We start from the raw sequence: 16,279 nt of genomic DNA on the forward strand, positions 1-16,279 counted from the left end.
TACAGTAGTATTCCTCTACTTTTAAAAAATTGTTTTATTTATTCCACCATCTCTGATCGGGCTCCCACTGTGTGACTGATGGATAGTTAGGTGCTGGAGATTCAGTTTGTCTACTCTTTAGGGATGCTGCTGCTACATTATGATAAATGTGTAACAGTTTTATTTAAGAACAGATTCTTGTGTTAAATTTTTTATCTTAATAACTTTAAGTATCAGCAGTGAATGAGCAAGTACTTTTTTTCACCAAAACCTAATTGACAGCTATCAGTCAATGCATGGAACATGACTACTTAAAGCATTCTTATTCTAAAAGAATTTCAGAATTGAAAAATCTTGAGCCAGCATTGAGTCTGTCTCCCCATTCTCCGCCTAGTTTTACTGATGTGAAACAGAGATTTAGAGAGGTCAGTATTCAACTGTTACATAGCCAGCTTACTTGCAGAGCTTGGAGACCGTATGTTCTGCCTAGTAGTAGTCTGGAATCCTAGGACATCTGTATTAATTATTGGTTCGGCTTTGGTGAGCTGTTTTGGATTTGAAACATTTTGGGTGGTATTTTTAAGTTCTTGAATTTAGAATTTTTGTTGCATCTTTTGAATTCTTTAGCCCAAAGAATGGAGAAGAAGGTATGCTCTCAAAATACCTTGTGATTTTGCTTTTAAGGCTTCCCTAGTGGCTCAGATGGTAAAGGGTCTGCCTGCAATGCGGGAGACCCGGGTTCAATCCCTGGGTTGGGAAGATCCCCTGGAGAAGGAAATGGCAACCCACTCCAGAACTCTTGCCTGGAAAGTTCCATGGACAGAAGAGCTTGGTAGACTACAGTCCAAGGGGTCAGAAAGAGTTGGACATGACTGAGCAACTTCACTTTCTTTTTGCTTTTAAAAAGTGTTCTCAGACATGTCATTCTGTTTGCCTTTTTGAAGAAAAAAATATAATTCTTAATATGGAATTGTCTGACATTTTTTTACCTATGCAGTTTATCTTGTGACATTAATTTTTCTTTTTCTCTTTTTAGTCTGCCATTTTCAATTTTCAGAGTCTGTTGACTGTAATCTTGCTGCTTATATGTACCTGTGCTTATATCCGATCCTTGGCACCCAGCCTCCTGGACAGAAATAAAACTGGGTATGTTACTAATAATGTTTAATCACCCAAGTTAGTTCTTAGAGATAGTAAATGCCAACTATTGAAAGTCATTAAGTAATTTAATTTCTATATGTAATTTAGTTTGTATAACTAAATTATGTAAAAATAACTTTTTCCATTGTTTTTCCTTGTTTTTTAAAAATCCAAATCTTTATATTCATAGGTTTTTACCAAAAAGATAAATATCAGAAGTGACCTGACGTGTGCTGGACTGGGAAAAAAAAAGTGTATTTTAAAAGATGAGATAGTTTTTCTTTCTGAAATTATAGCTACAGTTTAGTAGTTTCAAAGACAGGGTTTGGCCTTCGTTTTTAATAGTAAAATCCATTATCTTATCTTGAAAGCGTTAAACAGTTTATAAGCACTGTGTCCACTACAGTACTAATATAGACATTCCATCTCCACTCCAGGACTGCTCTAATCATATAGGCTCCCCAGCTGTATCATAAAGCAAACATCTTTGGAGAAATTTAGCTTTCTTAAAGCAATAATAAAAGTTAAGTTTTGGGCATGTCACATCCCTTTTAATTGTATGTTAACACTCCTACCAAAATTGAGCTTAATGTGACACCACATAGACTTAAAATTTCTAAGTGCCATGTTCCTCATACAGAGATACATGTTGAGTTCAACCAGGACAGCTACACTAAAAGCAGAGACCGTATGGTGAAAACTGTCTAAACTTTCTTTGCCTTACAGATTAATTCTGTGAGTAATTGTCTTAATCCTTTCATGGTAAGATCCTTAATCATCTTAAGAAATAATAGGATGAAATAGAATACTTCACATAGGAATAATTAATTATCTCCACCTTTTTTGTTTTTGATGGAAAGGGAAAGTTCTAATTAGGATACTGCAAAATCAGGCTCTGTTTTTCCACTAAAAAAAATCTCCTACAAGAAGCAAGGTAGTAGATATTCAACTATGAGAGAAAATAATTATCTTTCCTTCAACTGCATTATATCTTTGGGGTCATAATTAACATTTATTCAAACATTCCATTATCTAAATCATTTGGCTCTTGTTACTATTTCTTTTTATTATGTAGGTTTGTTTGAACAGCTGTAAAGGCATAGAGAACCCCTACCCAGTTTTTGATAATGAAAATCTATAATCTTGTTCTGATAAACTGATGATCTGTCTCTATTGGCCCAAGGCATTTTATTTAACCTACTGAAGGTGAAAACAGATGTCATTTGTCCATGGGTTTTTCTGACAACACCTCACTTCCTTTGTAGAGATTGTGTTCTTACCATTCCACCTTTTCTCTGAACTCATATTGCACTGAGTCTTCAGTCCCTTTGTTGAAATTATATAATTTTATTTGGTGCTTAGTTGTACAAGAAGCCTTTCTACTCAGCTAAACAATTTTATTTCCTCCTTCCCTTTCTCTGCAATCCCCTGTGGGTTTCTCTGGTGGCTCAGTAGTGAAGACTCCACCTGCCAATGCAGAAGGAACAGATTCAATTGCTGGGTTGGGAAGATCCTCTGGAAAAGGAAATGGCAACCCACTCCAATATTCTTGCCTGGGAAATCCCATGAACAGAGGAGCCTGGTAGGCTATACAGTCCATGGGGTCGCAGAGTCAGACCCAACTTAGCAACTAAACAAAACAACAAAGCATATGGTAGAATCCAGTAAACGATCTCATCGATTGTTAGTTTAGATTTCTGACACATAATGTTTAATAAAGAATTCGTTTATTTCATTCATGAATAATCACATAGTGGTAGAACAGAGTATTTGTACTTTGCTAGTGCTGCGACAAAGTAGGCTGCATGTGGAAATGTCTGCTTCTCGTTCCTTTGGAAGCAGGAATACATCCACTACATGCTACATTAAAAAAGGAGTTCTCAGGGCTGCCAGCCTTACAGTAGAGGTTGAGCAGTAGTATACTTCTCCTACATAAAACCAAAGGAATAGCATGCCTATTTTTACATTTTAAAGTATATATGATACACTTAGCTGTTTGAAAGCTTTTTTGAAAAACTGTTTGTGTTGTTTGCTTTTGACTGTGCTGGGTCTTCGTTGCTTGCTACATGGGCTTTTCTCTATTTGCCCCAAGTGGGAGCTATTCGCTAGTTGTGGTGTGCAGGCATCTCATTGCGGTGTCTTCTCTTATTGAGGAGCATGGGCTCTAGGCCAGGCAAGCTTCAGTAGTTGCAGCACATGGACTCAATTCCTGTGGCTCATGGGCTTAGTTGCTCCTCAGCATGTGGGATCTTCCCAGATCAGGGGTCAAACCTGTGTCTCCTACTTTGGCAGGTAGATTCTTTACCACTGAGCCACAACGGAAGCCCCCAAAACATTGTCTCTATACAAATGTTAAGCTCCTTTTATTTTGACTTGTACAAATGAAATAATTTCTGTGGAAGACATTTTTACTGGTCCTTGTTCTTTTCTGTTAAAAATGTATATTTATGAAACTCATAATAAACTTTCCTTTGATTATACTGAGTGTTCCATGCTTAAGTGAAGATATCTGGACCAGTTAGATAAAATGAGTTCTTAATAACTTCACTGTTGAAAATAGCAACTTCATATTTTGCTGCTTCAAATAGTATAGAACTTAAAAGCAGCAAAGAAGAGTTGCTATTTTGTCTAGTTTCCTATTTTCATAGAGTTTATAATTTTATCAACATATATGCTTATTGGCTTATGTCTTTAAAAACTAAGCAGCATATTTGTATTGGTGTTTACCAGCTTAAGTTCTTTTTAGCCTTTGGGATATTATGTAAATGTCTAGGTAGGGAAATATGTGAAAAAGGCCAAAGCAGTACCAATTAATCTCTTATGTTGCCAAATTAGGAATTTTTTTCCATTTAAGTAGCTTTTAATATGCTCTGTTACACCAATTTCCTACTGATGCTTTGATGCTAATTTCTAGACTATAATACTTGAAAAGACCTTGACTGTGATGATATGATTTCAGACTGTTCTGAAGGGCCTTAAGCTTCCCATAGAGGAACTTCAGGTGTCCTACTTCTGAATACCTCAAACAGAGCAACTTTGAGTCAGTAATTCATTTTATAATCAACAGATTTTTAGAATCAAGTTTGCCAGGCATTGCAGATCACTAACTAGTTGTCTTCCATTTTTTTGATGGAGTATAAACCAATGTTAGTGATACCTGGAGTTATTGTCCATACCTTTAGCCTATGTAATATTGAACACAGCACATGTTAGTCACTATTCTAAAGATTTTCTGTGTAATAACTCATTTAATACTTATGGCAACCCTGTGAGAATGAGATAATGAGTTAAAATAACCTGCTGACAGTTGTGTAGCCAGTTAAGTAGAATTGAATTTAGGCACAGTTTAGCCCTGATCCTTTGCTTTCAAGAGTACACATTTGTCCTTTTTATTCCTATAGTGAAGTTGTTTCACCTGTCAGAAATCCCATCCTTCACAATACTTATATTTTTGCCCATTTCATTTAATCTGCACTAAGGGACTTTTTGCTTTGATGTCAGGAAATTACTGTATACTTCAGAGGAGGAACGTGTTTGGAACTTAATTGAGTCAGCATTTTTTTTTTTTTAGTGTTAACCATTCCAATATAATGATTTATTGCCAGCCATCTCTTTGGGCAAAGAAAATGTAATTTCTTTCAAATATATACATGATTTTCTTCCTATAACAATTCTAATTCACTGCAGTAATTTTAATGTTAATTTATCTTGATTTGTAACCATGTGTAATACTATTTATATTTCTGTTCTTTTGTCACATCAAAATAATTGTCTATAATTTTTTTTCAAATATCTCTATTCATTGAATGTCATTTTTTTTAAGCTGGTATTTTTTTAATACATGCAATATATCCATATATTATGTATTTATAATATATTTATTAATGGGCTTGAAATACAAATATTAGTCTAATTTTTATTATTTCCAGAATATATGTATTTTAAATATATATTTTAAATTTCATATGAAATTATAGTTTCATATACAATATCCCTAAACTAGGTTTTTCTTATCTTGAAATGTTATATTGAATATATACATTTAAATATAGGCTCATATTTTTGTATTCCTCCTCATTTAATGTTATGGTCATGTAAATACTGTCACTGGAGTTCATAATTATAGATGATTTAAATATAGAACTATATTCAGTAAAAAGTTTTTTCAGTTAATGTCAAAATTTATCCAAAACCAACTGTGTCCATTTACTGTTTTTTCAAAATTAATGCTTATTTAAATCAGCATTATGTGTTTTCCACTTTTGAAGGTCAAGCACTTGAAGTTGACTGAGTTAATCTTTTAATTGTAAGCTCTTGTGCACATTTTTGTCATTCTTACATTAATTTACTTTGGGCCCAACCTGTGAGACCACATATTCCAATTTCTAATAGTTTCTGTACATTGATGGTTGATAAGCTATTGTGCCCTACTGTTCTATATAAGTAGTGGCTCAATATCGAGTGAATTTCAGTTTAAAACAATGCATCAGCAGTTAAAAAGCTGGTATGTAATAAATTACCTATATGATACTGAATAATTTGTCTTTCCCAGTAATCCATAGCTACTTTTTTATTTTCTGCAGGTTGTTGGGTATATTTTGGAAGTGTGCCAGAATTGGTGAGTATCTGTCTATTATCTCTCTACTTTCTTTCTTTTTTTTTTTTAATCTCTCTTATGCTGTAAACTGTTGGCCAGTTATATTCAAACAAATCAAAATGTCAGTTTTTAAAGTGCAGACTTCCCAGTTGTGTCCCTTTTAGCAGTACTTTATAGAGTTCCACATGACTCTTCTCTTGACACTGTTTAAAACGATTTCACAGATACCTTCTAATATTCACTAATAGGGAGGTGGAAAGCAGGACAAAGGTCTCTGTAATTTAGACAGTAAACAGTATGCATTCCTGTTTTGAGGAGATTACAGCCAAGTATGTATAGTTTTATGCACACATAGTATAGAGCATGCTGTTCCGCATAATGTGTACCATTTTGATAACAGGATGATTTTTCCATTTAATGAAAGGCTTGCTGAACAGCTATCTGATTGCCCTCTGGTAAGTCATAGAATCTTACTAGTTGCTTTTAGAAAATATGAACTATTCTATCTTTTGAATCCATGTATGTGATCGTTCTTGAACTTTGTGTAAATGTGGATATCTTCTAACTTTTCATAATAAAGTTAGTAGCATCTTAAGTGTGTAAATGGTTAGATAACAATATACATTAATATTTCATTGTCCCATAACATTATATATAGTATTTAACACAATGCCTAGCACATACTAGATTCTCAAATAATTGGTAAGTAAATGAATTAAAATGTACTTTATTCCCCAATAATTTTTTTTTTATTGAAGTGTAGTTGATGCAAAATATTATGTAACAGGGCTCCTCAACCTCTGGGCCACAGACCAGTTCTGTGGTCTTATTGCTGGGTCATATTGTATGTTTGAATTGCTGGGTCATATTGTAGTCTGTTTTTACTGAGAAACCTCCTTTTCCACAAAGGCTGCATTAATTTACATTTCCACCAATCCCACATCCTCAGCAACATTTGTTGTGTCCCTTCTGATGATAACCATTCTAATAGGTGTGAGATGAAATCTCATTTTGGTTTTAATTTGCATTTCTGTGATGATTAATAGTGTTGATCATCTTTTCATCTGCCTGTTGGTCATCCGTATGTCGTCTTTGAAAAACTTTCTCTTCAGGCCTTCTGCCCAGGTTTAATTGGATTGTTTTTTTGATGTTGAGTTGTATGAGCTGTTTATAGATTTTGGATATTAATCCCTTATCAGTCATAGCATTAGCAAATATTCTGTCTCATTCCATAGGTTGTCTTTTCATTTTGTTGATGGTTTTCTTCTGCTGTGGAAAAGCTTTTAACATTAATTAGATCCAATTAGTTTATTTTTGCTTTTGTTTCTTTTAGATCCCCAAAAATATGATTTATGTCAAAGAGTATTCCACTCTATTTTCTTCTAGGAGTTTATGGTTTCTAGTCCTACATTTAGGTCCTTAATCCATTTTGACCTTATTTTTACATATAGTGTGAGGAACTAGCTGTTCTGATTTCTTTTTTTTTTTTTTACATGTAGCTGTCTAATTTTCCCAGCACCACTGGTGGAGGTGGGGAGGGGTTCCTGACACAGTTTGGTATGGTGTCTAGGGTGTTCTGAAACTTGGCCTGCTAGTGGGCCAGACCATGTCCCAACTGGACCCAGGGCAGGGCCTGGCCTGCTGGGATGGGGGCTTAGGGGGCAGTCTGAGTCTGTAGGTTGCAGAATTGCGGTTTTCTAGCATTAGGTGTCTGCCCCCTGTTGGAGTGAGGCTGATCCAGAGGCTAGAGCAGTCTTCTCTGAGGGCAGAGCTAGGCTCCATGGGTTTCTGGAGCTGGTGCCTGCCCACTGGTAAGTGGAATGGGCCAGTGAGCCCTCTGGTGGATAGGGCCATGCTCAGAGGCAGCTGTGGGCTCTTAAGGCAGCATGTCTGCTGATGGATGTGGCTCTGTCCTCATCAGGTGGGTTGCTTACCTTGAGGTGTCTCAGCAGTCACCTGTAGGCTGTTGGGCAAGGACACAGTTGGGTCCTAGCACTCATAAGCTAGAGGGAAGATTCTGCAGTGGTGCCCGCCAGTGTGCATATGACTGAAGTAACTCTCAGAATGGCTGCCACCAGTGTCTGTGGCCCAAGGCAAGATGCAGTCGCCTTCTGCTTCTTGAGGAGATTCTCCAAGACCAGAAGGTGGGTCTGACTGAGGCTCCTATCATGTCACTGCTTTGGCCCTGGGTCCTGAAACGTGAAATTTTGTGGGTGTCCTTTAAGAGAAAGGACAAAAATAAACCTCATGCATTTACGATCAATTAATCTACAACAGTGGAGGCAAGAATATACAGTGGAGAAAAAGTCTCTTCAGTAAGTGGTGCTGGAAAAACTTTATAGCGGCAGGTAAAAGAACGGAATTAGAACATTCTCTAACAACATACAAAAGTAAACACATATTTAGGTCTTTATTTTAAATATCTTAAGACTAGATACTGTGAGACTTCTAGAGGAAAATATAGGCAGAAGACTCTCTGACATAAATTGCAGCTGTATTATTTTGGATCCAACTCCTAAAGGAAACAAAAGCAAAAATAAACAAATAGGACCTAATCACACTTACATGTGTTTTCACAGCAAAGGACACCATAAACAAAATGACAGTCTATGGAATAGGAGAAAATACTTGCAAATGATGTGACCAACAAGGAAATTAATTTCCAAAATATACAAACAGCTTGTACAGTTCAATATTAAACAATTTCTTCATAGAAGACATACATGAATAGGCACATGAAATGATGCTTAACATCGCTAATTATTAGAGAAATGCAAATCAGAACTGCAATGAGGTATCACCTCACTCGTGGTCAGAATGGCCGTCATCAGTGGCCATTGAATAATAAATGGTGGAGAGGGCATGGAGAAAAAGGAACAGTCCTGCACTGTTGTAAATTAGCACAGCCACTGTGGAGAACAGTATGGAGATCCCTTAAACAAAAAATGAGTTACCATATGATTAAGCAATCACATTCCTTGGCATATATCCAGAGAAAACCATCATTTGAAAAGGAAAAGATATATGCACCCCAGTGTTCATTGCAGCTGTAGAATATCACTCAGCCATAAAAAAAAAGGAATAAAATAATGCCATTTGTAGCAACCTGGATGGACCTAGAGATTATCATACTAAGTGAAGTAAGTCAGACAGAGAAGACAAATACATTGTACCACTTACAAGAAGAATCTTGAATTTATTTACAACATAGAAATAGACTTGCAGACATTGAAAACAAAGGGGGGAGGGGCAGATAAATTAGGAAATTGGGATTAACAAATACTATTACATACAAAATAGATAAATAAAAAGTATCTACTATGGTGGCTCAGAAGGTAAAGAATCTGCTTGCAGTGCAGGAGACCTGGGTCGATCCCTAGGTTTGGAAAGATCCCCTGGAGGAAGGCATGGCAACCCACTCCAGCATTGTTGACAGGAGAATCCCCATGGGCAGGGGAGCCTGGCGAGCTACATTTCATGGGGTCACAAAGAGTCGGACACGACTGAGCGACTAAACACAGCACAATATAGCACAAGGAACTATATTCACTATATTGTAATATCTTTAATGGAAATAAATCTGAAAAAGAATATATAAATACATATGTGTATGTATATATGTATGTGGATGTATAACTGAACACTTTGCTGTATACCTAAGACATTGTAAATCAGCTATTCAGTGAAAAAAAAAAAAAAAACATCATGGACAGTTTGAGGGAATAGAGAATATCACTGGATTAGAGTCATCATTTCAGTTCAGTCACTCAGTTGTGTCAGACTCTCCAACCCAATGGACTGCTGCAGCATGCCAGGCCTCCCTGTCTATCACCAAGTCCCAACCTTACTCAAACTCATGTCCATTGAGTCAGTGATGCCATCCAACCATCTCATCCTGCCTTCAATCTTTCCCAGCATCAGAATCTTTTCCAGTGAATCAGTTCTTCGCATCAGGTGGCCAGAGTATTGGAGTTTTAGCTTCAGCATCAGTCCTTCCAATAAATATTCAGGATTAGGGTCATATGAACATTAAAATTATTGGCTTATGGTGAATAAAATGTTATGGCATTTTAAATCCATTTTTTATGTAATAAATTAGAGAACATTGTACAACTCCGTTAGTAACTAATCCAGGTGACTTTGTTCACAACTGTTGCTTGGAAGTGTAGGTAAAGGTTTCAAACATCTAGTTTATAGCTTTCTTAATGATATCCTGTTAGTATTATCTATTTTTATGTCTAATTATAAACTATGCCTTTTCTTTTTTTGCTTGCCCATGTATTTCCATTTTCCTCTCTTGACTGCATGAATATCATAGGTTAAATAGTTCAGTTATTCACTTTTGCCAATTATGTGAAAACCATTAGCTTTTCATTTTGGCAAAGTGTTTTAGAAAATGTTGGTACTGATATGCTGCTTTCTCAACCACATGTTCCTCTCTTATCTTGACACAGAATAGATCCACAAAGAAAGGATGCAATTTTAATGGGAAAAGGCCCAGCCAGATCATCTTATCATGTTACACATCACATTACAGCAACTGTTTCACATTCACTTATAGAGACCTAAGACCAGACAAGAAGTAACATTCTTACCCTAGTTCAGCTAAAGATGTTTAGCTCTACCACATGGCAATCTCTTTTAAGAAAATTAAAAACAGGATAATGAAACCCATATGTAAATCATAGTATTCTAAGTTGGAGGATGAGGAAGAGAAGAACTTCCTCAAAAATTAATTTTTAGCAGATGGCAAATTTAGGACAGTATTAATTTCTTCTTTTAGTATTTAAGAAGACTATATTTGACAGTAAGAGTATCTAGCCGTACGGAAAGAGGGACAGGCTTCCTTATGAGATCTACTTGAAATTTTGGTCTGATTGATTTTTGTTCTTATTGTTTTGTTGGATAACTTGAGTTTTTTACTCTGAAAGAATCAGCATTGCTAAAAAAAAAAAAAAAAAACAAACAACAGTATTTTCTAGTTTTTTTTTTTTTTTCAGTTGAGATAATATTGTGAAAACTGTATTTTCTCACTTTCTGAATTTTCGTTTAGTTGGAACACAGTTCATTAAATGTCTGTGGATAGAACACTCTGAAAAACACCAAATGTTTATTTTGTTTGCATGTGTGTAAAATGTGTCCTATGAATATTGCCATTGAATAGATACAAAGATAAAAAACTTACCAGTTGTATCCCTGTGGTCTCAGTGAGGGAGCTCTGAAAATAATGACCTTCAAGGTTTTAGTTGATAAGAGTGATCAAGATTGACATTTTCCAGAAGTAATTAACTAACCTTGCTAAGTGAAATAAGGAACTTAGTTACTAGAAAAGAAGTTATTTTAAACATCATAGAAAAACACAGGTGAGGGGAATATAAACCATCTCTATAAAGGAACCAGGTACATACTCAGGATTATTCCTAGAAGAAGCATGTCCTCACTCTTTCTCCTTCCTTCCTTCTTCCTTTCATGTGTGCCCTCAAGGCAGCATAAAAATGCCCAGTGCCTTGTACAGTCTTGGGATTATTGAAGAAACAGGAACGAACAAGATAAGTTTGAGTTAGCTCACAATCATAGGATCTCTGTTTGCAAGACAACTGCACAAGCCAACTCCAGATCTGCTTCATGCAAAGGAAAGTCTCCAGCTGTAAATAGACACTTCTGAAACACATGTGAAAACTGACTAATTCAGAAGCGATTGTTCTAAGTTCTACGTCTCTAACCCAGAGTAATTATACTATAAAAGATTTGATACAAAATCCATCTCAGAAATAGTTTAGTTTTCTCTAATGTGTTTTTATTTTATTAAAATGAGCCTGCCAGTAGCTCTTTCTGCACAACATTCTATGTGATGTTGATTTTTAAAATGCCGTTTTATTGAATAGTTGTTTATTTTCATTCAGGAATGCTATTTTTTTCCCCTTATAAGCTTCTTGAGATCATTACTCTTGGGTCTTTATCCTACATTCTTTGTTATATTTTTTAATATGTACGTTTATGCAGTGACACTAAAATGGCTAATCCAGTGTCTTCTAAAGACATGACAAAGAGGTGGTCTTAGATAGGTATCATTTAATTCATTCTGGTGTGTACTTACTTTTATGTTGCATGTAGTTCATTTTGCCCCTGCCCCTAAGTGTATGGACTTCATAGGCAAGAATCTTATCTTGGTTTGTACATGCCTGTCTCCTATAGTAATAACCTTATGTTAGCCACTCAGTTTAACATGAATATATTTAACTACCTTTTTTCCAACAGGTGAACGGAAGAGTCCTTACGTTGCAGTATGCTGTATCGTGATGGCCTTCAGCATCCTTTTCATACAGTAGCTTGGAAAAAAGCCAGAATTCTTCAGTTGCCATCAGATTTAAATATGACAAAAAAGGACTATCTGCCGAAAATAATGGAAAGAATGGTTAATGGTTTATCTCTGAACATTGAATGAGCTACACTTTCAGCTGCTGTTCTCTATTTTTGTTATTGGACCAATGTTCTGTATAAATAATTAGGATGCAACATTTAATACTCAGAATTTAAATATGTCTGTAACAATCAACCTCAGTACTGTCGCTACAATATTACATTCTGCATATGTCATTCTGTTGTGCCAGATACCAGTTTTTAGTGAGGTATCTTTAAGGCACATAGTAGAAAACAAAATTGGTAAATTATTCAAGTTCCTTTCACTGTGATTTGGAAATGATAAATCTTTATAGAATGAGACCTTTTTTTTTTGGACTAGCTTTTTTATTGGGGGAAAAAAAAGGTTCAATTTGTGTTGGTAAGGATTGCATTCATATTTATAAGGATTGCATTCATATTTAATAATGCTGGCTTTTCCTCTGGCCATATCATTTTGAGCATTAACCAGAGTACCTCTACTCTTAGCAATCTGTAGTTTATTACAGGTGTTTAAACTATTTAAAACAAGCCTATGTAGTTCTTTAGGAGGAAGATAAATGAGATGTAACTTAAGAGAAAATGTTAAGACTATTGAGAAAATGTTCCTATTTAACATAAAATAATTCAGAATACGTGAGTGGTGTTATCTCTGAAACCTCTGGTTAAGTATGGATAAATGTCTTAAGCTAAAATTTGACCAGCTGTCATTCTCCAAGTAAGACTACATGCTTAGAGTAAAAAGAGCTAAACAGAACAATTACAGAATGATAATCTTGGATGTGTTTTTCATTCTTTTTAGTGTTAAGTCTGTACATTTTAATTACCCCAAAATACAAACTGTGTTTTTGTTTTTTTAATACATTGCTCTCAATCTAGTTTATGTTTTGCATATCAACCTGAACTGGAATCTTGTTTAACTTAGTAAGTGATGATAAACAGCTTTCAAATCTACTTACCATATGCCATGGCATAAATGTCTTTGAGCTTTGGTTGATAAAGGAAAACCTTCAGTAATTTTCATCCAGGCAACAGGAATTTTGGAAATGTGACTTACAGATTTTGTAGTAGAGCAGTTATTACACATTGATGGTTAACATTTAAGGTTCAACCAAAATTCAGTTAAAATTTCAAAACTAAGGAGAGCTTCTTAGCTAAAAATTGCCTGTTACAGTTATAATTAGATACTATTGTCAGTTATTAATTGCCATAAAGGTAAGACTAAACCTTTTTTTTTTTTTTTTAAGAAAAAACTGTTTAATTATTATAAAATGAGCCTGCCAGTAGCTCTTTCTGCACAAACAAAGTACAGAACTAAAAGTCACTTATTTTTATGACTACTCTAAGGTGCTTAGTAAGAATTCTAGGAGACATCTAAGAAAATCTTGTTACATGTTGCTGGTTTTTGGTTGGTTTTTTTTTTTTTTTTTTTTTTGCAAAAGATGAAAGCTTCTGTAGGCTGTCAGTATCTTTGGTTATTGTACATTTCTGGCTTATCTATAGCTGATTTAAAATGGTATATTTTGCCCTAGACAGGTAATCAGGTTATGATAATTGTTCCTACCTGCACTGTCTCTTGGGCTTTTGCATTAGGTCAAGGATTTTCAGGATATTCCCCAAAATAGAACTCTTATCAGCATACAGAGAGTAAGTAACCTTCCTGGGTCTAGTTTCTGAGTGACCATCTGTTGTCCAACTCTGCTGCCAGCTAGATTTTCCTAAAGCTATGTCAACTAACTTTTTAGTTGTTTACTAACACAAATCTAATATGAAGAGGGCAAGAATATTCTAGATAATCAGTTCTAGGGTATCTCTTTAAGTTGGCATTTCAGAGGAGGTAGGTGGAAAGTAGAGGTAGAAATAATTTCTTTGGAAATTTATTTGTGGCAATATATAAGCATTTTTTTTTTTTTTACTGTGTGTAGGTGCTGAACAAAGTGGGAAGCAGCTTATTTCTGACTCCAGACATTCTGACCTTTTGAAACATAAGATCTTTGGGAGGTGGGAAAAATCACGGGATTCTGTGGGGAAAAAAGGCAGTCAGCATATTCTTTTTTTTTCCAAAGAGTTACCACTGCATCCTGTTGTCTAACCTAAAGGGCAGAGTGGATAAGTAGTCCACAGAATATTCAGATACTCCCTTTGTGGTCTCAGCAGGTTGCAGAAGACGATTAAGGATCAATTTAAGCATCAGAGGCTCTGCCTCTATCACATCGTCTTGGTGCAAGGTAGGATTTGATGATGGGCACTAAAAGTCCACAGTTTACTAGATTTGAATACTCTCCCTAATCTCCCTGGCTCCAGAATCTTGATTCCAGCTTGCCTGGAATTTTTGTGTTGATGTTTAGTTCCTGATTGGCCTCAGCTATACCAATGGCAGGAGCATGTCTTCTTTCCAGGCAATCATAAAAAGATGATCAGTCAAAAGAACACATAGTCTGTTGAATTCAGTCTGTGGCTTAAAAAAGTTTAGATACAAGTCCAGTATCCTGTTAATGCTTATGCCGCTGTGTCAAGCACTGCTATCCTGAATGTTTTTTGCATCATCAAATTCAACATAGCCCTTTTATTCTGGGAAAAGTAGTAGTATGTAATTTGTAATAGACACCATAATCTTTGTAAAATGCAGATCGATCTTGTCCTAACCTAGGACAAAATAGAGGTTTGAATGAAGTAACTTCTGTATCAGTTCACAAAGTCAAAAATGAACAGATCTCTGGCTAGTTCTGTGAAAAACCTAGCACTTGTAAATAGAATGTTTATTTCAACATTTTTAAGAGGCATTAGTAGAATACTTTCAGTCTATTATCAGTGACGATATAAAGACAAGTACAGTTTCTTCACTCTAGTGTTTCATAATGTAGCGGCTGAAAGAGAAATGAGGTTATTTATATGAAGTACAATATGATAGCATTTATTACCGAGATAATACCAGGATTCTAGAAGAAAATAAAAAGGTGACAGTTCAATCAGAGATATGAACTTCCTTCCAGAGAAGCAATGCTTAAACTGAATTTAAGAGCAATATGCAAATGCACCAGGGATATATATTATGGACCATTAGTACCTTGATTGTTGTGAAAGCCACTTGGGAAGTGGAGTTGAGCTGTGAACAACACAGGTTTGAACTGTGTAGCTCCACTTACATGTTGGATTTTTTTCAGTAGTAAATGCTTTAGTAATAAACAATCCCAAGTTGGTTGAATCTGAGGATATGGAACCATAGTTAGAAAGGGCAGACTGTAGGATATGCATAGATTTTGGACTGCATAGAGGGTCAGAACCGCTTATCCCCTCACTGTTCAAGGGTCAACTCCATTAAGACATAAGTCTAGAAAGGTGGAGAAAGGTTAGATCCTAGAGGGTCCTGTATTTTTCTCATTATCACCTATTACCTACCTCAAAATTGAATGTGTTTTCTCCTGCCTGATAAAAAAAAACTCCAGGAAAAAAATAAAATTCCTCCCTTGGTGTATGTGTAAAAAATTCCTCCCTTGGTATATGTGTATGGCATATATCCATGCCAGCCTTATTTTGGACCAAGAATACAGTAGTATCCTCTTCAGAGACACATGCACAGCACATAAAGCCAAGGTAACTTACAAGTGAGGTCAGGTGTTCTTGGGAACTTTGTAGCTCACACTCTGTCAATGCCAGGAGTAGTCAGGATTATTAAAGCACAGGTGCACAACTGAAGGTGGTGTAGTTTCTGCGTTTCTGGGCGCACAGGAAAGACTTCCAGTCTTCTCAGTCTAAACAAAGAGATGTGCTCCTTTCAAAACGTTTGAGAAGATACTGTCTTACAGGAAATTGAAAACAAGAATCAAAGATTCTTACGGACGCCCTTTTTACTTTCTCTGGTATCTAATAAGAGTAGATGAACAAAAGAAGTGGGCTTCCCTGGTGGCTCAGTGATAAAGAATCTGCCTGCAATGCATTAGACGCAGGTTCGACCCCTGAGTTGGGAACATCCCTTAGGGAAGGAAATGACAACCCACTCCACTATTCTTGCCTGGGAAATCCCATGGACAGAGGAGCCTGACGGTGTACGGTCCATGGGGTCTCAAAAGAGAAACGACTTAGCGACTAAACAACAACAAAATTAATACCCGAGTAATAGCATTTTTAATACTGCACAGCCCTGTTATTCTCAGTCTGCCTGAG

General features: G+C 35.8%; 1 protein-coding gene and 1 non-coding gene across 2 annotated transcripts in view; both read left to right on the forward strand.

The window, feature by feature from the left end:
- The window catches only part of TMEM167A (transmembrane protein 167A), a 41,624-nt gene extending 28,647 nt beyond the window's left edge, over positions 1–12,977 (forward strand). The window contains exons 2-4 of the mRNA XM_043464728.1: positions 1,016–1,125; positions 5,703–5,737; positions 11,975–12,977. Of these exons, the coding sequence (XP_043320663.1) occupies positions 1,016–1,125; positions 5,703–5,737; positions 11,975–12,045 (216 nt within the window). The 3' untranslated portion in view covers positions 12,046–12,977. The remainder of the gene's footprint in view (positions 1–1,015; positions 1,126–5,702; positions 5,738–11,974) is intronic.
- Positions 2,921–3,055, forward strand: LOC122441157. The gene has a single exon (XR_006269289.1). It is a non-coding gene; the product is annotated as a small nucleolar RNA U109 (small nucleolar RNA).
- Positions 12,978–16,279: the final 3,302 nt, after the last annotated feature.

The sequence above is a fragment of the Cervus canadensis genome, chromosome 4 (genome assembly GCF_019320065.1).
Source record: "Cervus canadensis isolate Bull #8, Minnesota chromosome 4, ASM1932006v1, whole genome shotgun sequence".
NCBI classification, from domain to species: domain Eukaryota; kingdom Metazoa; phylum Chordata; class Mammalia; order Artiodactyla; family Cervidae; genus Cervus; species Cervus canadensis.